General features: G+C 40.1%; 2 protein-coding genes across 3 annotated transcripts in view; both read left to right on the top strand.

Annotated features, from left to right (window-relative positions):
* Positions 1-2644: 2644 nt before the first annotated feature.
* c1qbp (complement component 1, q subcomponent binding protein) lies at positions 2645-5478 on the top strand. Its single transcript, XM_061740966.1, has 6 exons — positions 2645-3029; positions 3793-3943; positions 4030-4150; positions 4274-4369; positions 4466-4591; positions 4699-5478. Exons 1-6 carry the CDS (start codon positions 2771-2773, stop codon positions 4843-4845), a joined length of 900 nt encoding a protein of 299 aa, XP_061596950.1. The 5' UTR covers positions 2645-2770; the 3' UTR covers positions 4846-5478.
* Positions 5479-11836: 6358 nt separating this feature from the next.
* Positions 11837-24017, top strand: part of LOC133459823 (carbohydrate-responsive element-binding protein) — a 29350-nt gene continuing 17169 nt past the window's right edge. For both annotated transcript variants that reach the window (XM_061740127.1, XM_061740126.1), the window contains exons 1-5: positions 11837-12186; positions 18903-19009; positions 19823-19905; positions 19992-20081; positions 23117-23158. In XM_061740127.1, coding sequence (XP_061596111.1) covers positions 11906-12186; positions 18903-19009; positions 19823-19905; positions 19992-20081; positions 23117-23158 — 603 coding nt within the window. In that variant the 5' untranslated portion in view covers positions 11837-11905. The remainder of the gene's footprint in view (positions 12187-18902; positions 19010-19822; positions 19906-19991; positions 20082-23116; positions 23159-24017) is intronic.

The raw sequence follows: 24017 nt of genomic DNA, 5'->3' as shown, positions 1-24017 counted from the left end.
GCTGGTCAACTAAAATTACTAAATTAACAACACTTGGAGCTGTAAAAATTACAATTTTCAATCTAAAGCTGGACATTTGGGAGATTGTCTCACTTTTGGGGCCTCTAGTTGTCAGCGGAGCAACAGGAGCCTCAACTTTGAGGTAGATGGTTGGCACTTCAGCGACTACCTGCAGAGGTAGGGTTGCCACCCGTCCCGTAAAATACGGAATTGTCCTTTATTTGAGAAAAAAATGTTGCGTCCCGTATTGAACTAATACGGGACACGATTTGTACAGTATTTTCATTAACTTTTACACCATATTCTAGTTGAATTATTGAAATAAATGAACCTTTACACCATATTCTAGTTGAATTATTGAAATAAATTAACTTTTACACCATATTCTAGTTAAATTATTGAAATAAGTTAACTTTTACACCATATTCTAGTTGAATTATTGAAATAAGTTAACTTTTACACCATATTCTAGTTGAATTATTGAAATAAATTAACTTTTACACCATATTCTAGTTGAATTATTGAAATAAATTAACTCTTACACCATATTCTTCACCTGTAGGCTATGTTATACATCTGGGCTGATGTGGACGTACACAGCATAGGAGGATATTTCAGTTGCTAGTATGGTTGGATGTCTCTACAGTCATGCAAGTTCAATGCTATTAAAGCACTTTAAACTTTAAATCAAAGCATTTAGTTTTTTCATATAAAATAAACACATTTTTATTCAGTTTAGAAGTTTTGGGGCTTTTTTTTTGGCTCCTGCGCTGCTGAAATCAGGGCGTCCCTTATTTCTATTTCTGAAAGGTGGCAACCCTATGCAGAGGTCAAGGCCATGCTGGTCAGTTCAGAAGGATGCAGGACAACTTGGCTGCTGTTCTGGGGCTGCCAGAAGAAACCAACGAGATACAAGCCTTCACCAGTTAGCCCAACAAACCAACTGGTTCATTCGTAAATGTGTCTGTGTACTCCCTGTCTGTGTACCACGGTTTTTCTCAATACATGAGTCAAAATATAATTTGCGTGATGTTTGTAAATTTGTTGTACAAAAAGCTAGAAAATAGACTAAAAGGAGATGTATATATGTTGTGGGAGTTAAACTATGGAATGACGCTAACCTAGATTTGCGAATGTGCAGCTAATTTTTGGTTTACAAAAATAAGATTCGTAGAGCAATCTTTGAAAGCTACAAATGTTAATGTTTATTTGTTTTTGTTTGTTGGTGTTCTTCTCTGATATTTATATAAAAATAATGTCTATACTACTCTATATGTAAACGTTATTGGTCCTCCTTTTCTGGTTTAGTTTTGCTATTGTTTGTATGTAGGACAGGCATTAATATAAGCACTATGCCTGCCTGTGCCTTTTCAGTCACTATTTTTTTGATAATGTTTGTGTTGATAATGCTTGTAGTGTGATCAGAATCAGAATCAGAATCAGCTTTATTGGCCAGGTTCGAACATTGTCCAACAAGGAATTTGACTCCGGTAGTTTCACTCTCTATGGTATAAGGCAGGGCTATTCAATTGGCGGCCCGCGGGCCACATGCGGCCCGCCAGGAGCTTTTATGTGGCCCCTGGTCATATTTCAAAAAGGGGGTGTTTGTTGAATTTTTTTTTTTTTTTTTTTTTTTTTTTTTTTTTTTTTTAAATAATATTTTTATAACTGGCTACTATGGACTAAAATGGTTGTGCTCAATGCTTAATATAATATTCAAATAAGGAAATCTTGGTGGAAAGTGGTGCTTTGTCATTATGGCGTGTTTTATTAAAAGTAGGTCAATATCAATTTCATTAAGTTTGCACAATGCATGGTTTCAAAATGAACTTGCATTCAAAATAATATTTCTTTATCTGAATATTATATTTAACATTCACAATTACTAAATCTGGAGACAATTAATACATAATTCATATGTAAACTAGATATATTCAAATGTATAATACAAATGTATTATATTTACATAAGTCTTCGTCTTTGAGTGCAAAATACATTTTGAAAACCCCCACATTTTCAAATTGTGCGGCCCTCTCCATACAGTCCTTTTGCAGATGTGGCCCCCGGCCGAATCTAGTTGAATACCCCTGGTATAAGGTGAACAATAAACAAATGAACAATAGACAAATAGACAATAGACAATGTGGAATTTCCATGTACAAAAATTATAAACATTTTAAGGTGCAGCAGTTTGAGGTAGTGAGAATAAGTATGACCTATTTACAATTTCTACAGGCAAGAATTATGCAAAAATACAAGATAAAAAATTAAAATTGTACAAAAGAAATAAAAAAAATAAATAAAAGAAATAAAATAAAAATAAAAATGTGACTGAATAAAGAATTTCAATCAATCAAATCAAAATGAAGGTGGTTTCTGCGAGATGTTGATGTATTATTAGTAGTGATTAATAATTAAGGTAAACTGAAGCGGGGGTGACTTATTACAATAAGTCACAAGAGGGCGCTATTACAGAACTAATGCCATTATTTATATTATAAGTTATTTTTTATTACAGATGATTTTCTTTGATGGTTTATGTCTTTATGCGGCATATATTTTGTATTACTTGTAAATTGATTAAATGGTTAGTAACATTTAATTTGGATTCCGTTCAGAGTAGTACTTCCGGGTGAGAGGTGATAGTAGCGCTAGGTCAATGTGTCCTTCCACACGTGTTGCCTGTAACCACCGGCGGAGCTGCACTCTGCTTGGGCAGCCCTGAACTCAGTCCCTGAGCCGGTTCCTCGCTTCATTCACCCCCCCGACCATGCTGAAGTCGATCGTCCGCGCGGTGGGAGCCGCCTCTCGCCTGTCGTCGGTCTCCGCGTCCACGGCGCGGACCGTCCCGCTCGCCTGCCCGAGCCTGCGCTCCCCCAGCGCGGCCACGAGCCGGCCCTTCACCCGCTCCCTGTGGATGCTGAGCAGCAGCAGCAGCGGAGCCTCGTCGGGCTCCAGGCCCAAGCTGTTCGGCTCCAGGGGGCTGAACCCCTCGGTGTCGTGTGGATGTGGAGCTCTGCACACAGAAGGTAGTGTTGGATTGAGTTTATTTCACGTTTTAAGGCTGAATTACGGCTCTGCGTCGGTGTAACGTGGAACCATAAATCAGCCTTTAGACATGTACCTGCTACTAAAACCCTCACAACAACGCGTTAGGCTTTAACATAACCTTGAAACTACGTCTTTTTAATGTATAAACTCATGCCACTGGTGGATATAGGTAATTTTTACAATGGTTACATAAAGGCATCATGCAGCATCCTCGTGGTGTGAAGAGGACGTTCATTTGAATGTCATTATTAGCTGTCACAAGTAAGTGACAGCACTGCACTTTTTATTTCTGTTTTTACCTTTTCATTTTTATCTTTATTTTCAATTTGTTATCTTTTTATCTTTATATGGGTATTTGGCTTTTGGGGTGTTTGATTTGTAAATGACAGTGCTGTGTGTGTGAGATGAAGATGTCAATTTCCCCGAGGGAACCTCCCAAAGGGATTAACAAAGTCATTTGAATGTAATAACTGTTCAAGGGTAAAATTACAGTTACCTTTCACCTCAATTGATAATTGAAGTTTTACAATTTGAATAGTCTGTCAACATGTGAAATTGCTTTGGAAATTGTTTCAGTCACTTAAATTTTCATAATAGAAGATGTAGAGCTTTTGTATTATTATGAAAAGCATGTGTTACGTCGGTCACGTTAGTTATTTTTATATTCAGTTGAGCTAAATGAAGCAAATCTATCATTATCAGCCCATGACAAGGTCATTTACCATGTTTTTTTTTAAACAGGTGACAAAGCTTTTGGTGACTTCCTGTCTGATGAAATCAAAGAAGAAAGGAAGATCCAGAAAAACAAAAGTCTTCCAAAGATGTCGGGAGGATGGGAGCTGGAGATGAACGGCACCGAAGCCAAACTCACGAAACAGGTTTCCGGCGAAAAGTAAGGCAGTCACAACTGCTCACTTTGCAATCGATTTTAAAGTCAGCTGGCACTGAATGAGATCATGGTGTGTTTTCTCTTCTCAGAGTCACCGTCACGTTCAACATCAACAACAGCATTCCTCCCAACTTTGATGAGGAGGCGGAGCAAGGACAGCAGCAGCAACAGCAGCAGCAACAGCAGCAGCAGAAGTCACAGGAAGAGGAGGTAAGACTTGGTAACCTTCCTGACATTTGGGATCTAATGATTTATGGAGCTATCAGAGCAGCAAATGAGAAGATCACCATAAAATAATATCATAGTCCATTTAACTCTATTCCTCCTCTACAGCCAGAGATCGTGTCGGTACCCAACTTTGTCGTAGAAGTAAACAAACAAGCAGCAAAACATTCCCTGGTGTTTGACTGTCATTTTCCTGAAGATGAGGTAAAAAAAAGAAAAGTTAAATGAATCAAAAGTGCCAGCATGACCTCTGACCCCCCCCATGATAAATTGATTATTGGTTGGATTTGGATGTAACAGGTAAGTCATGGCGAGGGTGAGGACGAGAGTGACATCTTCGCCATTCGGGAGGTCAGTTTCCAGCCGGAAGGGGATACGGACTGGAAAGAGACCAGCTACACACTCAACACAGACTCGCTGGACTGGGTAAGAGCCGAGACCGCGAGGCACGATGACAAACGAGAGCTCATGTTGGGTAACGAGACCGAGGATCGCTGTGATCAAGACCGCTTGTTGCCCCCGTTTGTTTTCAGGCTCTTTATGACCACCTGATGGACTTCCTGGCTGACCGTGGCGTTGACAACACCTTCGCCGATGAACTCATGGAGCTCAGCACCGCCATGGAGCATCAAGAGTACATCAAGTTCCTGGAAGACCTCCAAGGCTTTGTCAAATGTTAATTAATATTAACCGCAACTTGTGGTTTGTTTTTTTTGTTTGTTTTTTTTTGTCGTCCTCCCATCGGTTCACGTTCTGGTGAAGGCTTGATGGTCCACCTGGACCAAAGCCGTCAGTGATCAATGTGTGTTTGGAGCCCCAGAGAGATGGATAACTTCCATTACTGTCTGACATTTGCAATTAAAATGTGACTTGTTTTTTCACCTGAGAGAGTTTAAATTAAATGTATCAAAGCCACAGATGTGCAGTCATCCTCAGTTTCATCATCCTCGGCTACAGATGTCTGGTGAAGCGTTGCTAATGTCTGTAAATGCTCTTCATGCTAGTAACACAGGGATTTGTCAGTTTTCAGTGAATTTAATATTTGCAACAGTCTTTGCCTTTACATCGTCCAAACTTCTAAAAGTCTTATTTCTGGCCGTCTAGGAAAGGCAGAGGACGTGGACAGACACTGGTTTGACTGTCAGAATCACGAATGTCTCTGAATGTGAAAGCTGCCCTGTAATGGTGTCGGTCAGCGTGTTCATGCCACGCTGAGTCAATAAAACGGTTTGATAGCAATACATCTCCCTTTTTTTTTTTTTTTTTTATCAGAGAATGTAGTCAAAATGTAATTAAAAATCCACTGCAGCAGATATTTACATGAAGTCTGTCTGTTTTAATATTTATCATATTCTCATAACAGATCATTTTATATTTAAAAAACAGTCACTTGTTGCTTCTACGAACAAAAAAATAGTTTGTGGAGCCAGTGTGCTTTTGTTTTTATAAAGTGTCTCCGTACGTTCCAATCCACTTTATTTGTATAGCACATTTAAAAACAACAAGGTTACCAAAGTGCTGCACAATGAGTAAAATAAAACATTAAAATAGTAAAAACTAAAAACAGTAAAATAGATAAGAGCACATTAAAGCATGAAATAAAAACACGGGCACGGGGGTGATGTGATCATGCTTGCGGGTTCCTGTTAAAAGACGGGCAGCCGCGTTTTGGACTATTTGTAAGCGTGCAAGGGAGGTCTGGTTGACACCAGTATAGAGGGCGTTACAGTAGTCCAAATGGGTTGAGATAAAAGCATGAATCACTCATTCAAAATCATTAAAAGATGAAACAGATTTAATTTTAGATAAAAGCCTCAGATGATAAAAACTGGATTTTTCTACAGAATTTATTTGCTTGTCCAGTTTAAGATCACTGACCATTTTGACGCCGAGGTTGGTGACTGTAGTTTTCAAGTAAATGTGTAGGGAACCCAGATCAAGAGGAGAGCCATCACAGGCCCGTTGGGTCCAAACACCATGACCTCAGTATGTACGTTGCACCTGTCTGACGTCAGCTTCCTGCAACATTGTGTGCCAGCTTTGCCTTTCTGCAGATCTTTTATTCTGAGGTAAAAGTCTCCCCGTTTCTCCAGACCCAATCTTCCCTGGTTCCTCCTGCCTGACATTTATAAAAGCGACTTATCCTCCACATCTACAGTGGAACCTGCTGAGTTAAAAGTTGTAAAAGTGCCTCTGAGAGGTTTACTGGTCAAAAGATTATTTTTGTTTGAGGATTAGAGCACATATGAGCACAATAACCTCAATCTGGCCCTGCTTAAGTATAAATGATGCAACACAGACTCTTATGGAAAGTGCATTTTGGTAAAGATTCTTCAGGTGATTTACACATTTTTGTTGAACTTGACTACAGATCTCAGAGTACAGAGTTCATTCATCCTGGATAAATGTAAGCTCTGCAGTGACGGGTTAGTACTGCAGCTGTTTCTGAAGGTAAAAAGATGACAGAACGTTGTATCCTAATCATTGCACAGAATAATCTGTTTTTACAGAGAAGTCCCACATCCACAACTAGTTCCCTAAAAACTTGTGAAATTGGGAAAGCCTTTGTCTGATGGTGAATGATTTGAAAAAAAAGAGGATGATATACTCACTGGCCACTTTTTTAGGTACACGTGTCCAACTGCTCGTTCACGCGGATGTCTAATCAGCTAATCACATGGCAGCAACTCAATGCATTTAGGTACATAGACCTGATGAAGATGATCTGCAGTTCAAACCGAGCATCAAGAAAGGTGATTTAAGTGACTTTGAACATGGCATGGTTGTTGGTGCCAGGCGGGCTGGTCTGAGTATTTCAGAAACTGCTGATCTACTGGGATTTCCCCCACAACCATCTCTTGGGTTTACAGAGAAGGGTCCAAAAAAGAGAGAATATCCAGTGAGCGGAAGTTCTGTGGGTGCAAATGCCTTGTTGATGCCAGAGGTCAGAGGAGAATGGCTGGACTGGTTTGAGCTGATAGAAAGGCAACAGTAACTCAAATAACCACTCGTTACAACCGAGGTTTGCAGAAGAGCATCTGTGAACGCACACGACAAGGCAGATTGGCTCCAGCAGCAGAAGATCACACCGCGTGCCACTCCTGTCAGCTAAGAACTGGAAACTGAGACCCAACTATATTCTTTAAAGCACCAAATATTTTCTTCATATTGCTTTAGATAAACATTGTTTTAGAATCCTTTGAAAGCTTGTGTGCTGCAGGCAGTGTGGGAATACAACAAATAAAATAAAATAAGGCATTAGGTCAGAGCCTTCTGTCAACGCAGATGCAGGGTGCCCTCGTGGCCACTAGAGGGCGACAAAGCCACAAGGTTAATCACAGAATAAAGTCGGGTCATTTCATTTCTAATTCTAACACCTACATGAGAAAATTATAGTTGGCCTGGTAGAGGTGAAATTATGTCTCCGAGCTCCCACAGGTGCACCTGAACCCTTAGTTCACCATGAAGTCACAAGTGCTTTTATGGGTTGCTTTTCAGAGAGCAAACTCAGCAGCTGAGTAGAAATTATTTGGATTTGCAGACAGAGTAATGGATAAGTGGCCACCATCTGTGGTCACCATCAGACAAACCCAATGCAAGATGTGAATCTTGTGGTTAAGGTCATCAGCTCCTAGATAAACGGTGAGCACATTTTTATCAACTTGCGAAGCACTTAAATGACACAATGAGATGTGTGCATCTGTGTCGTGACCTGAAAAGGTTTTTATTTTCACCTCAAATTTCAAAGTTTCTCTCGCCAATTTGCTAAGTTATGAAACTGGTATTTCTGCATTTTCTCTGGGAAATTAGCATTTATATAGTCTTTTTTTTTTTTTTTTTTTTTTTTTTTTTTTAATTTACGGGTTTAGAAAGTCCGAATTTCAGATTTGTGGGACATTTTTGAATTTTCTCAAGTTTACGCACTTGGTATTCCTGAGCCCTTGGTTGATTTTGTTTTTTTTTTAATTTTATTTTACCAGCTTACACGTTTGCATAGTCTGATAAAAAAAAAAAAAAATCTTAGCTAATAACTTAGTCACTGTGCACTTTATTTCCTATACACACTGCCATTCACTATACATACTGTTTGTACAACAATTTATTACTGCTTGCTACTTTATTATATTTTATTATACTGCTTGCTACTTTATTTTATTTATATCTTGATATTTTATTTTGTATATCTTATAGTTATTTATTCCTATATGTTGTCCACCGTCATTGGCCGGGTTTCCCAGATCAGTTAAGTAGTTCTTAACAGCGAAAGACTTCTTTCAAACCTTCTTAAGGAGCCTGTGAAAGAAAATCGCGTTTCCCAGAGTCGCTCTTAGCTTAAGTATCTCTTTCATTAAGAAGGAAATGAAAGATGCTGCTGACCCAGTCTTTCCAACCATCTTAGTGAACAAAGACTCACAGATCCAGCCGCGTCAGGCAAATCAATATCACACCAAGCAATGAGATATTAAAACAATGCACCCCGCACACATTTTTATCTATTTTATACTTTAGATATATATTGTTTAGCATTTATTGGTGACAGCAAAGGGGGGAAAAAAAGAAAAATAAGGAATAACAAGTGTGTTCCTGTATATGCTTTATGCATTACGCACAAATAAAACGATCATCATGAATATCATTTATTTGATAATTTGGCTGCTATACAGCATATTCTCGCTGCAAATCAACCGCGTCGCCGTCCGCGAAGCAGAACTGTTTTTATGAACGCATTCGTGCGTCAGCACTTCAGTCCCCTGGACGTGCTGTCGGACCGGGCTGTCCAGGCAGCCGGGACACCGATCCTCCTGCGCCGTACCCGAGCCCGAGCGCACCTTTATGTGTGATGATGACAGGGAAGCAGCAGCTGAAGAACGGCCTTTGATGAATCGTTCATTACAGTCTCAAATATAATCAATGGTGTCGGTTTATATTAAAGAATCTTTTTGCCCAGAAGAAAATAGAGCGAAGACAACGACCCATAACTATTTTCTTCTCTTGAAACCTGCACCGCGGGGTTTAGGATAAAAAGACGCTACAGAGTCGGGATGCAGCATCAGAAGAGCAGTGGAATAGGCCTACGTGCGAGGCGGGGATGATCTCCGCGATTAGAAGCCCTCTATAATTGTAAAAAGAATTTCACTTATCACGGGTTCTTTTTGGAACATAACCCCTGCGAAAAACCAGGGATTGCTGTAATTCCACGTTGCGATTTGCGAAACTCGCCTTCTCTTGGCTCATTTTTTTGAACGCACACACACGCCCACCACGTTTCCTCCCGGTCTCTGCGTGTGGGGAAAAAAAGCCTCACTGTAGCCAGAAATAAAGGAGTAACGCACCGTTTGGATGAAAAAGGGTCATTGAATTATATTTATCATCTTAATTCTTCATTATAACGCACAGGCAGCAGGGAATTAGTGCGTTAGGCAGCAGTGCTGCATGTGAAAATGCGCTGATAGTGATCGGTGATCGATTTGCCTGGCATCGATTGATTTGGTTTCAGAACCGGACAGCTGCTCCAAAGAGCTTCTGAAAGAGCGAAACTAAAGGACGGTGTTAAGAAGTCATCTGGGAAACACCCGTATCTTAGGGTTGTCTCTTAGTTCAAACCTTCTTTGGAACCTTCTTAAATCCTTAAGAGAGGTTGGATCTGGGAAACCCGGCCATTGTGTGTAATGTTGCTATCTATCTATCTATCTATCTATCTATCTATCTATCTATCTATCTATCTATCTATCTATCTATCTATCTATCTATCTATCTATCTATCTATCTATCTATCTATCTATCTATCTATCTATCTATCTATCTATCTATCTATCTATCTATCTATCTATCTATCTATCTATCTATCTATCTATTCATTCATTGTTGTTTTCTCTTCATCTTTTGCATCAAATAACCCTCACCTTTCACCTCCTGCTGGCAAAACTCTACTTAAAAGTTCTCCTCCAAAAATACAAATCTCTTTTTTGTCTTTTTACCTTTCTCTCCATTGTACAATTTCATCAGAATAAAAAAGGTCCTTGAAACAATCATCAAACTGTGATGATAAACTTTCAGACAATCATGCAGTTCATCTGTCCTCGGCTGAATGCATGCAAGTTCATTTTTGGGATCGGGTTTAAATTCAGATTCATAAATTCAAGCAGTTTTCTTTAAAGTATAAAAGATCAATACTCTGACACAGATCATCAGAGGGTTTAACACTCTCTTTGTACTGTAGCTTTGGTGAAGTAGAGGTCCCTACACCAGGTGGGGCCCCCAAAAGGTAAAAGCGGCCCTGATTATGACAAGTTTTTGGTAGCCTGGTCCTCCCAGCAGAACAAGAAGCCATAATATTCTGAGGCTGAGAAGCTGCCCAGGACCTACCCCTGGATCAAGAGCTGTTTTACCGAAAGATGCCTGGGATATGTTTATCAGTGACAACATCTTTGAGGAAGTTATAAAATGCACCAACTTAGAGGGAAGAAGAGGAGCTGCAGCTAAAGGGAAAGAGTGGAGAAGCGTTGACAGTTATCTATTGTCAGATGTATTTGTGTGTTCCAAAATGAGAAATAAACATGTTTCAAAAGTTACTTTTTTGAATGCTTGGTCCAAATCACAACTAAAATAGTTAATTGAAGAAAAATATTATTATTATATGCCTTCATTTATATTTAAATAATACTTGGATAAACGGGTCATTTTTGACCCATGTGTGTAAACTGGATATAGTAATACAAAAATTAAGTATATTCAAAAAATAAGGCTGGAAACATATAATGATGCATGGTACTCAAAAACAAGATATCTAAAGAATATGTGGACTATTGAATACTAAAATACATTGATCTAAAAAGATACAGGAAATAAAATCTCAGCCTGCATGAGATAACATGGGATATGAATGTGGGTCATTTTTGACCCATGTTGTGCATTAAAAGTATGGAGGTAGATTTGTGTCTTAATTATTCAATCAAAAAAAAGATTGCTTCAATCAAAAAATATATTTTCAATAAAACATTTTTTCACTTCCATCTAGTGTTTGAATGCAAACAAATATTTGAGACTCAAAAACATATCTGAACACTGTTTTTCTTTGATTAGAAATGTTTTCTTTGATAGAAGTGCAGTTTTTTTTTGCTTGAAGCAACTTTTTGATTGAAGTGGTGTTTTTTTGTGTTTGGGCCATATTATGGGTAGGGCATTTGTGTATTTTCCATTTAATCAAAAAAGAATTTGCTTCAAAAAGAAAAAAAAATTTCAATAAAAGAAAATCACTTCAATAAAATAAAACTTTTTCAATCAAAGAAAAAAGTGTTTGAACGCAAAAAAATATTTGAGACCCAAAATTGCATTTGAACACTTTTCTTGGATTTAAAATATTTTTTTCGATTTGAAGTGATTTTTTTTTTTTTGATTGAAGTGAAGAAAGTTTTGAAGTCTTTTTTTGTTTGAATCATTTTGACAAAAACATCCCGCAGTGGGTGGATGCTTCCTCATTGGTCAGCCCAGATTCAGACCTGTTTGAGTGACAAGTGTACATATTTTGTGCATCTGAGGGTTAATAATTACCACCCCGGGTGCCCTCACTTAAGGACTTTACCACCGCAGGACGCTGACAGTCTTCCCGGACTCCACCGGCAGGAGAGACTGCAGCCCGAGGTCACTCACAAACACGGGGGAGGGAGGGGAGTGAGAGGGGGAGTCAGCCCGGGAGAGAGTCCCCGCAGCCGGGGAGAGAGTCCAGATGTGCGCGGCCCCATGGCGGGCAGAGACAGGGTCAGCCGGCGGCGGGACTCCTCCGAGTCCGAGTCCGAGCCGGGCGGCCCGGGGCCCCGCGGCGGGTCCCTGCCGCGCACGCAGGTCATCCACAGCGGGCACTTCATGGTGTCGTCGCCGCACAGCGACGCGCGCAGCTCCGACTTCGACACGGTGAACAGGACGCGCTGCCACACGTACCGCTACGGGCCGCGCAGCGCAGCCAGCCTGCGCATCGACCCCACGCTCACCCGCCTGTTCGAGTGCATGTCCCTGGCCTACAGGTGGGTTACATTTAGTATTGGCCCTTAAAGCCTGAGTTATGGTTCTGCGTTAAATCGACGCAGAGCCTACGGCGTAGTCTCTGCGTTGGTGTAACGCGGAACCATAAATCAGCCTTAAGTCAAAACAACTTTCTCTGTGCATGTTTTTTTTTTTTTCCACGCACTATCAGTCACTGGGATGTACGGAAGAGTATTAGGGCCAGGCAGGAGAAAAATAAAAATAATATTTTAGAGGAAGATTTATTTTTCATTATGCACTTCGAGAAAAAAGTCGAAATGTCGAGAAAAAGTCGAAAAGTCGAGATTAATGTTGAAGTACAATTTCGATAAAAAAGTCGAAATGTCGAGAAAAAAGTCGAAATGTCGAGAAAAAAGCCGAAATGTTGAGAAAAAAGTCAAAATTTCGTGAATAAAGTCGAAATGTCGAGAAAAAAGTCGAAGTCGAAATGTCGAGAAAAAAGCCGAAATGTTTAGAAAAAAGTCAAAATTTCGTGAATAAAGTCGAAATGTTGAGAAAAAAGTCGAAATGTCGAGAAAAAAGTCGAAATGTTGAGAAAAAAGTCCAAATTTTAAGAAAAAAGTCAAAATGTCGAGAAAAACGTTGAAAAGTTGAGAATATTGTTGAAGTGTAGCCTAATTTCGAGAAAAAAGTTGAAATGTCGAGAAAAAAAATCGAAATGTTGAGAAAAAATGCGAAATTTCGTCTTTTTTCTTGAAGTGCACAATAAAAAAAAATCTTCCACTCTCAAATTTTTTTTCTCTTGCCTGGCCCTAATACTCTTCCGTAGGGATGTTTACGCACCGTGGATGTATTTATTATTTTTATTTGTGTCAGTGTTGGGGAATGACTCTACAGGGTCGTGTTTGGGGCCCTTGTTTGGTAAACTGCAATAAAGGAGTTCAGACCACTTCAAATTATTTGATTAACCTGTCACACTTGAAAAAAAAAGCATTTGTGAATCTAAATTTTAAACTCAAGTCGAATAAGTAAAGATGCATTTTGCAAGTCTGCCTAAAATGGCAAGATTGGCCATTTGAGGGAGAAAAAGGATTTGATGGTAATATTTTATGAAAAAAGTCATCAGATGTGACTTTGTAAAGTCACAAATTTGAAAGAGTGAACCAGGAATGGATGACAAACTCATATATTTGTGAGTAAATTTAAGTTCTGAATTGTTAAAGTGTCAAATTTGCTAGAGTACATTTGCATACCTCCAAGCTGTATAAGAAGAACTGGACAAGCCATAGACTGTATAAAACAATGGACGAGGCATGAAGTCACGTGAGACATTGGTTTCTGAAGACCGCTTAGTTTTTTAAATTGTTCGAGAAATTTGCCGAAATATCTGCCGAGCTGGCATTTAGCCGATGCTGGGTAATACATACGGCTCGTTGTTTAGCTAAGGGTGCTTCCATCATGATTCCGGACGAGGAAGTGATAGCAGATAGTAATTGGCTGAGCTGACTGTCAATCAATCATATAGTATTAGAAATAAATGTATTGCTTGATATAAATCTTCTGGGGTGGTACAAAAAATTCACCCCCCTCAGACTTTTCATGTGTGTGAAATCAAGCGATTGAAACCAAAACGTTCTGTTGAACCGGGCTGTAAATATGTGTATGTATTTGGACATTTTAACATGGGAGTCAGTTCAGACAACTCACTTTTGGAGCTGCTCTCTATAGGCGCTTTTACACTAGTACCTACAAGGGGTGGGTATTGGGAAGGACCTCACGATACGATACGCATCACGATACTTGAGCCACGATACGATACACATTGCGATATCCCGATTATGCAATATCCCGATTATTATATTCTACATAGTTCACCGAAAAATGTAAAAATGCATTACACATCTTAAAATCCAAGTTGTATATAATGTACATCAGATGATAGTGATGGATCTTAAAATCCGAGTTGCACGTTCATCAGATTATAGTGACAATTCATGGGACAAACTGAGTCAAAACAATGTTTTATTATAACTATACAAGCTAAAGTTACAACATATTTGTATATGTTTTTCATATTATTTACATCATATTAAATTAACATTAAATTTAGTATGAGGTTGCTTTAATTATGTGGCAAATGATAATAAACACAAGAAAGATGGGTACTAAAACCAAGGACAGGCACAGTGATCAGTCAGTATAGATATAAATCCATAAATAAATAAACCTCTGTCCATTATTTTTCATTTTTTAAGGACAGGCAATTGTGTTATATAAAAAATAAATTATAAAATGAAATAAAACGTGAAATAAAACCTGAGCTCAGTGCAGGGCCCTCCCAGGGTTGGTAGAGAGTGGCAATGCCGAGGACTGTCACTTAGGTAGGAGCACTGGGTGATATAATGGGAAAAAAATCGGGGATAAAAAAAAAAATCAATATTCAAATTTTGAATATCGATATTGAATCGGCTGGAAAAGTATCGCGATATATTGCCATATCGATATTTTTGCCCACCCCTAGTACCTACTCAGCGCGACTCGACTCGCCACGCCCCGGTTTTGCATTTTTACACTACGGGTGGAGGCGGGTGGAGGCGGGTGGAGGCGGGTGGAGGCGGGTGGAGGCGGGTGGAGGCGTGCCAAGTAGATACTTTTTCTGTAACTACTCTGCCGAGGTTCTAAGCGGCTGAGTCGGCTGCATCTGACGTCATCACACTACACGCCACCGATTGGTCGGGGGGCGGGGCCGTCAGACGTTTGAGTCAGGAGGCGGGAATCAGCGCAAGAGCGGCTCGCGGGTTCTTCATTTTATTCGACCAGCAATGGCAGCTCAAACGTCTTTTTGGTGATCCAACTCTGAGGTGCAGATGTTCATAAACCTGGTGGCTGAGGAGAGAATTAAAAAGGGATCTAGACGGGCGATAAGGAACGACCAGATCTACCAGGAGCTCGGTCACTTCTCAGCTGCTCGCGGCTCCAGCTGACTTTTCAGCAGCGCCGAGACAAACAAATTTAAAAAAGAAGCGTCGCCGCTTGAAGCTTCTTTCACTCTCATTTTTTAACTTGATATCGATCACAAGTCACAGACCCAGCGCACATTTATCATCTCCTCCAGGTTCTACATCTTTAGTGTTGTTGTCTTCTCCGTTTAGATCACACAATCAAATACGTCACAGTAGCTTCGCTCCAACCCGCCCACTTCTCATCTGGGTGTCTAAAAACAAACGAGGACAAGGTGAGTGGAGGCGAGGCGTGCCGAGTCGAGTCGCACTGAGTAGGTACTAGTATAAAAGCGCCATATCTGTCAGTCGAGGAACTGCAACCAATCTTAGTTCCGCATGAACCTCAGCCTGGAAGTTAGATTGTTGGCGCTCGGACAAACCTGGTGGTTTTCTGAAGAGTGCGTTTGAAGTCTCTTTTTTTGGCACCATTTTGCAAATTATGCCCACAGTCACTCAGCGGGGTTAGTGCTGGAGTCAAGCAAACCTTTGCCTTGTAGGGGCGGAGCCCAGCAGACTTCTGCCAGAAGGGTCCTGCAATTATCCACCGTGATTCATGGCTCCTCTGGCTGATCCAGCAGGCCAGAGGAGCTGAAGAGCTGCCAGCAAGCATTTGTAATGAGATCTCCCTTTTTCAGCGTAATTTTGGTGGTAACTTCAGAAATGACCACTCTGGAGTCAGCAGAGGCTGCCTGCTACTGAGATACGCCTCCTAACAATCCTCCAGGTCAACCTACAATCAATCATGGCAGTCAAGTACAATGAAAAACACAACCAAATGTATGCTCTTTAAAATATGCTCTGTGAAGTTTTTATTCACAACTCAGAGTTCAGCATAGTGCTAGTGCTAAGCGCTACGTAGAAAAAGTGATGACGGCCAGGCATTTGCTATATTGGCTGCCAATCAAAACACCACCCTCCTACTTATACATTAATGTATTGCTTTATATGAATTTACCTGATGTTAATTAATGAAATAAATTTAAAAAAGACCATCCATACAGTTGTCATGAATGTGAAATCTCAATATGGAGACCAAAAACTATTTCTACCCGAGCAGTAAATGTGTGTATTTCTGCTGCAAATTTGGGCATTTTAGGATTGGGATTGGCGGTGATTGACTTTCTTCTGCAGCCTGATTGTTATCTGTGTATTGTATGTGTATGTGTTTGAATGTGTGATGAGAGTGAGAGAGAGTGTATGTGCTGTTGGTCTCTATTGTGCACTTTATGATCTGGCGCTCTTGTTTCCGTGCTTTTATTTATTAGTGCATTCTGTCAAATTTTTAAATATTATGGTTATTATGTCTTATTTAAATTAATCTTAATATTGTATCTGCTTAGCACTTTACCTGCCCAGGGACTACAGGCGGAAATTAGCAATTGTTGCTATAACCTGGCTCAGAGCATCTCTTCTTGTTTTACAAGATTAATGTTTTTTTTGTGCATTGTCCCTGTTTTAAATAAATAAATTCAATCAATCAATCAATCAGTGGTCAATCGAGGAACTGCAGCTTTTCTTACTTCCACGTAGGGCTGTTCGATTTTGCCCAAAAATAAAATCTCGATTTTTTTCTCTCAAAATCCGATTTTCGATTACGATTACGATTATTTTGTGAGTTGACAAAAGGCAAAGAAATGATTTCAAATATGCTGTTTTTTTATTGAACATTTGCCCCATTGGGCTTTAAGTGTAAACTTTGCTCTTATTAAACCAAAAATGAATGAATAAAGTGCAAAACTCTGTAAAATAAGTTGGAAAAAAAGTTTTAAAAAATATAATAAAATATAAAGTTTTATCTCTGAAAAAAAAAATCAGCAAATCAGCACTTGCAAACATACAGTAAGTTATATTTCCAATTAAATAAAACAAGACATTTTCTAATTAAACTAAACTGGGTCTTTGCATTATAAATAATAATGCAACCCATGAAGGAGGTAGAGGTGTGTAATGTCAGTCATTACATTTGCTGTTCACATTTGCAAGTTTTTTGCAAGGAACACGAGCCGGTCTACCGCATCTGGCTTGAGGGATGTTACAACGCCCCCTCCTACACTAAAGAGCCTCTCCCATGGGGCACTTGTCGCAGGTATTGAGAGGTATTTCCATCAATCATTAATATGGTATCAATCATTATTATGTGTGCAGACAAGGTAAAAAAAAAAAAAAAAGTGAAAAATCAATTTTACGATTTTCACATTTTAACATCGTTCTAATTACATAATCGCGATTACGATTTAAAATCGATTAATCGAACAACCCTACTTCCACGCTGGTTTCAACCCAGAAGTTGGAATATTGCTGCTTGTTCATATCCCCACAAATGTCGCATTTCTCCACAAAGACACCGACAGCACATTGAGCCTAAGCGTGTAGCTCTGGGTGCCCCCTCGTCTCTACAGGGACGCTGTGCATCTGTATAGTCTGCATTTGGTGAGAAACGGATCTCAAGGAAGCCGATCTGGTAATAATATTTATTATATGTGTAATGCTCGCTACGTCATGCATCAGCTGCACATATGGCCACAGCTGTAAGAAGAACCACTGAAATGAATGGAATTTCTGCAAAAATGTTTCACTAAAACGTGATTTGATCTTCATCAAAGTGACTATAATAGATAATACAGTGTGTGCTGATAGTACACAGTTATTTTCCATGTGTTTACTGACCTTTTCCTCCATGTGAATGATTAATGGGGGGGTTTCCTTGCCACTTTGTTTTAATGGTGTGTTTTTCCCCCTAGATTGCACCTATGAATTAATATGATATATTTTATTTAACAAAATTATGGCTATAATGTTTCGTTAAAGCCTGGTGCCTTCAGTCTCGTTCATTTATCGTTGGCACCTGATCGATATGGCAAAGCCTAAGTATCTGCATTTGAACAGGGGTGGAAAAGGTCGGTTTAATGGATCTCTATTATTTTGAAGTCAAAATAATCCCCCAAGTCAAGAAGTTTAAACAGAAATATGAAGATTAGCAGAAGTGCCGCTTCAATAGCTGTTGGCCCCACTCAGCTATTTTACAGAGCTTAAACAAATACACTCAAGGAACTGTGATAAACAGTGATAACAACTGATATCCGAGGTTGTGTGTGGATGTGTTGGCAGCCTCTTGCACAACAGCATGGATAGTCTTCACTAAAAACTGGACTTTGATTCTGTTTGGCAGGAGTGGAGAGATTACAGCATAACTGAGGGAAAGGAATCGAGGTCCTGAAGTGACTTTTTAACATTTTAACACGTGTTGCGATAGAGTTGTTGCAACAGCATGCAAAGTTGAAAGATGGTTGAATGGAGAAATGGACGCATTAAATAACAAATGAACAATTGACCGTACATTTTGTGTTTTTTAGATAATGTTAACCAAGCTGGCGCTAGTTTTGTTTTGACTTGGAGGAATTGACATGCAGCCATGTTACTCAATTAAAAGCATGTTGAAAAAGATTCATCTGGCTTCCTAGCAACCCCCCTGAGTATCCACATTAGGAGCCCTCTCATCAGCACTCAGCAGGCGAGAGGATGTGAGGAGAAAAGAGCAAACAGCCAGCTAAAGTGCTGAGGAACAAGCTGACAGGGTGCTATTAGCTCATATCTGTACAGGACTTCTTTTTTTTTCTTTCCATTGCTCTTCTGAGGAGTAATTTCTGCGTAGCTGTCATTCCTGGGTTCTCTTTTCTGATGTCCCCAGGTCATATGCACTCTTGAAAGTCATTAAGTCTATATAATTCACATCTTTCATCTTGTTTTTTCCACAGTGGTAATATAGTCTCTCCCAAATGGAAGTCTTTCAAGGGTCTGCGGTTGCTTTGGAGGGACAAGATCCGCCTGAACAACGCAATCTGGAGAGCCTGGTTCATCCAGTGTGAGTCCGCCGCTCTTCACCTCCGCTCGCTGCTGCTGCTCATTTGTTTTAATACTCATTTGCTTGTATTACCTGGAGACCAGCAGCAATCTGGAATAATTACAGGGGACATGTGTGATGTAAATCCACTGGGAATGGGCCGTGTCTGAGATTTGTCAAGTAAAAATTTCCACTGCAAATGACCAACCCTTTTTCAGCAAACACAGAGGTCATGGGATCAGTTGAATCCTGTGCAAAGGCACATCTCGGTATTGGTGATCATGAATGACTTTAATGTTCTACGATCCATCAAGCTGAAACGCAGCTCTGACAGCACAAAGTATCAACTACAACGAACAAGTCACAGTTACTGCTCTTTTCACCGTAACCATGGCAACTTAAGCACACCCGTCATCTTCAGGTTTTGTCAACTGTCAAAATGTGGCATATTGTCCCTGAAGTACTGCCGTAGAGCGTGTGATGGGACTCTTTCAGTTCAATGTTTCCCCACAAAATACCACAGACTTCCATCACAATTCCACCTTTATATTAGTTATATGGTAATTGTTTAACAGGAAATAATGGCTTGATGACAGATACAGCGATTGATGTCTGCAAATTATAGTAAGATAAATCCCGAACATCTCCTATGTGGACGCGCTGTAGGAAACACAGATGTTGGGGTGTAATTCTGGTATTACTGCAGATCTCCAGGTAATATTAGTCCCATGTACTGTAAGTTGGGCATTAGACGAGGAAATAAAAGTAAAACAGAAAAAAGACAAGAGTAAAAGAGGAGTTTAGATGGACTTTTCCCGGGTCTTCTGTTCTCAGATGTGAAGAAGAGGATGAACCCGGTGTGCGGCTTTGTCACCCCGCTGGAAGGCTCGGAGGCGGAGGCACATCGAAAGCCTGAAGTAAGAGATTCATGCACGCGCTTTCTCTCCTGATCTCCTCTTTCCAATTATGACAGGTCTTGAACTTCTCTGCTCTTTGTCAACAGGCGATCATATTAGAGGGCAGCTACTGGAAGAGAAGGATTGAGGTGGTGATCAAGGAGTATCACAAGTGGAGGAATTATTACAAAAAGAGGGTGAGAACTCGTCGTCCGATTTAGGAATCATGACTGTTTTATATGTGTGAATCTTTTTTGGGGGGAGCTCAAATGTAAAGACCTCAAGACTCTTGTAAGTATATAGATAAACGTAAATATCTGAGCTTGTAAGTGTCATTAAGGTCGCCTCTGTCAGACACGCCCACATATGTCTGTTAACCAATGAACACCTAAACAGGAGGGTTAAGTGCCTAGTCTGGTGGCTTCCAATTTATCCCCCCAATAGTATCCTGCACTGAGATGTTCACACACGAAACAAACGAGCAGTGAAATAGAACGACAACAAAAGAAAAACACATAATAAGGGGCATTCATTCTGTAAAGACGGCCAAGTTATACAGACGTTTCCTTTTTGTTCATTATTTCCTCATCAGCTGAACAAGTTAAAGGTCTGGGGGGGGTTAATTTGAATATCGCTGCTGCAAACATTTAACACAGGGGATGGCACAATGTTTCCCACAGGGACATAAACCCATTCTCAAAATAGTCAAGAGTTCCACATCAGTATGATCACTTTCACACCGTGTATTTATACACAGTGTGGAGATGCCTTTGTTTTCCTCCTCTTTCCCATTGTCATCCTTTCTGCTAATTGCAGCGTACCCATGTCATATGTTGACATCTGTTTAGTCTTTTTTCTGTTCTCAGGACAGAGACAAAAAAAAACAAAACCTGCCCTCCCTGTGGATTATTAAGGAGACGAACAGCAGCAGGTTTTAGTGGGTTGTTGAAGCTGTTGGTCCTGCATCTCCATAGATTATAACTGGTCCTTCAGATTTTTCAGTGTCGCACCTGTAACTGTTCACACTTATTTTAACAAGACTAAAAAGCCTCTTCTTGTATTGTAAGACAACGAAACCACCAGACAAATCCTAATGCATCCTTCAAAATGTCACCGACAGACGGATGACTTCTTGGATTCTCAGGCTTGTATGACAGAATTAGTTGGTTCTTATTGTGGCCGACCAAGTCATTTGTAAAAAGAAAAAAAATACTGCATTTATTTTGTCTTGTCAGTGACAGATTAAACATCTTGATGCTGTCACTGAACACATCTGCACTCTCTTGACTTATAGACGGTATAAGAAGAACGGGATAAACCCCCATGACGTCGCCTAGGGTCTAAGGGTCTTTATCCCCATACTGTGTGGTAGGGCTGTTCGATTTTGCCCAAAAATAAAATCTCGATTTTTTTCTCTCAAAATCCGATTTTCGATTACGATTACGATTATTTTGTGAATTGACAAAAGGCAAAGAAATGATTTCAAATATGCAGTTTTTTTATTGAACATTTGCCCCATTGGGCTTTAAGTGCAAACTTTGCTCTTATTAAACCAAAAATTAATGAATAAAGTGCAAAACTCTGTAAAATAAGTTGAAAAAAAGTTTTAAAAAATATAATAAAATATAAAGTTTTATCTCTGAATAAAAAAATCAGCAAATCAGCACTTGCAAACATACAGTAAGTTATATTTCCAATTAAATAAAACAAGACATTTTCTAATTAAACTAAACTGGGTCTTTGCATGCTAAATAATAATGCAACCCATGAAGGAGGTAGAGGTGTGTAATGTCATTACATTTGCTATTCACATTTGCAAGTTTTTTGCAAGGAACACGAGCCGGTCTACCGCATCTGGCTTGAGGGATGCCCGGTGGCATGTTACAACGCCCCCTCCTACACTAAAGAGCCTCTCCGATGGGGCACTTGTCGCAGGTATTGAGAGGTATTTCCATCAATCATTAATATGGTATCAATCATTAATATGTGTGCAGACAAGGTAAAAAAAAAAAAAAAAAAAAAGAAAAGGAAAAAAAAAAGAAGTGAAAAATCGATTTTACGAGTTTCACGTTTTAACATCGTTCTAATTACATAATCGCGATTACGATTTAAAATCGATTAATCGAACAGCCCTACTGTGTGGTATCATGGTGCAAATGGGAGGACTACACAGGTCTGGGAAGCTGGCTGGAACACAGCCACCTTATTTCAGTCACAGTTAGTCATTTTATCTTGGATGGTTCAACCTATGCTAACCTATGATGGTGATTGCTATTACTGTACATTCACTCTCATCAAATCTGTCCAATCATCCTCATTTTTAGTGTCGCTAAAAGAGCTGTAACAAGGACGAGCAGAGCTCTGCAGGGACCTGGTTGGTCTAACCAGGGGTTAAACCTGTTAGTCGGGTGAGTCCACCAACATGAGTGCGGGTCCCCGTAGACTTCCACTTGGTATGAACCTAAAATGATCCACCAAAGTCTCTGCTCCTTCAGCGGAGGAGCAGTGGAGCTGCACAGATGTGGGGACGTGTTTTACAGTGGGACCTCCCGCTTCTAAATCATTTCAGTGGCGAAATCACAAATGACCACTGTCAACGGTTGCTGCTTATTTACTATGAGCTGTCTGCTCTTAACTGAGCATCGCCCCAATCGGGTCATCCTCCAGCCAGTCACGGTGGCTTTTTAGTGAAGTTAACATCACAACAAAAAAGATTCTTATATAAATACAATTTTACCTGACGTTTTACAAAAACAACTAAACATTTTTTTACAAAGTGTTGGTCTCAGCTTCCGTGTTGCCACTGGCATTTGTGGAGGTTCTGCTGTTACCGGAGGGAGACGTCGTCAGTTTTGCTCTCAGCAGGTGATGGTCCTCCACTGTTGCTAAGGAAACAGTCTGGCCAGGCCTTGATTCTGTGTTTGTAATGACCTCTGTGGTCACAAACCTGGTGGTATTTCTTTTACACGCTGTCTTTAGTGGGCCTCGTCCTTTTGTTCAGAGGACAGCGTTTCTGCTGCTGTTTCCCCTAGGTGCACAGGGAGGTCAATCAATCAATCAATCAAGCTTTTCATAGATTATATGTAGCACGAAGCCCTTTACATGTTTAAAAATTGTACAATTTAAAAAGGGTCGCAACCCCCCCCAGAGGAAACACCACTTTATTTATGCAGGGACACTTTGTTTCAGAGTAAAACTGCTAAATTTTGTTCTTTTTTTGTTTTGTTTGCAGCTTCAAAAGAAGAAAGATGATATTCTGTCAATGCTACAAGAGGTATGTGAAAAGTTCAAGTATTTAAACTTGCTCTGTAAAGGTAGCAGATAAAGGTAGACAAACTTTGCCTTTGACCTTTGAGGCCGCAGCTGGTTGACTGACTCAGCCGTCTTGCGCAGGCCGGCGACCTGCAGCGTTATTTACATCTGAACGTAGCCGCGGCCGACATATGCACGTGAACGGCCTCCGAGCGCCTATTTTTAGCATATGTATGGAGCCTGCAAACAGTTTACTACATGGTTAAAGAAAAGATTAACAAAAATAAATAAATAAAGTGACTTGAGCTGTGCGTCACAACCTGTCATTTGTAGCCAATTGACACACTTATCGGCAGCAGCGACAATGCCGTTTACACTTATGCAGACTTTTATCTTTATTCAAGGGAAATGGGTGCAGAATTTAATGCCATTTAATCAAATCTGACCTACTTCCAGCGGTGCTTTGTAAGAGGTGAGCAGCAGAAGGACGGAGGGTTTGGCGGTGACGCCACGGGAGGCAGAAACAAAAGCTTCAGGAGGAAGCGGGGAGAGGGAGGGACCCCGGGGAAGCACCTCGGCAGAGGTAAACAGCGGGCAACAACGTGAGCTCTGCTGCAGCTCCGGAGGTCAAAACCAAGAACGTGCCAATAAAATAAAAAATAAAAACACAGAACCCCCGTGTCTGGGGTGCCAACGCTCCAAGCTCATTCCAAAGGGCATGAATCAGGAGCTGGCGGATCAAAGATCATCACACCAGCGTTACACGTTATCTCGCCTTTCACAAGTGACCACCAAAAGTTGGAAAATCCTGCCTTCAAAACTAAAAAACAGTTTTCATTCAATTGGTGTTTAGATGCATTTATAAGTTCTCTGATTGGTTG

This window comes from Cololabis saira, chromosome 14 (assembly GCF_033807715.1).
Source record: "Cololabis saira isolate AMF1-May2022 chromosome 14, fColSai1.1, whole genome shotgun sequence".
NCBI classification, from domain to species: domain Eukaryota; kingdom Metazoa; phylum Chordata; class Actinopteri; order Beloniformes; family Belonidae; genus Cololabis; species Cololabis saira.
The sequence above is the reverse complement of the archived record's forward strand: the minus strand, read 5'-3'. Positions and strand labels throughout refer to the sequence as shown.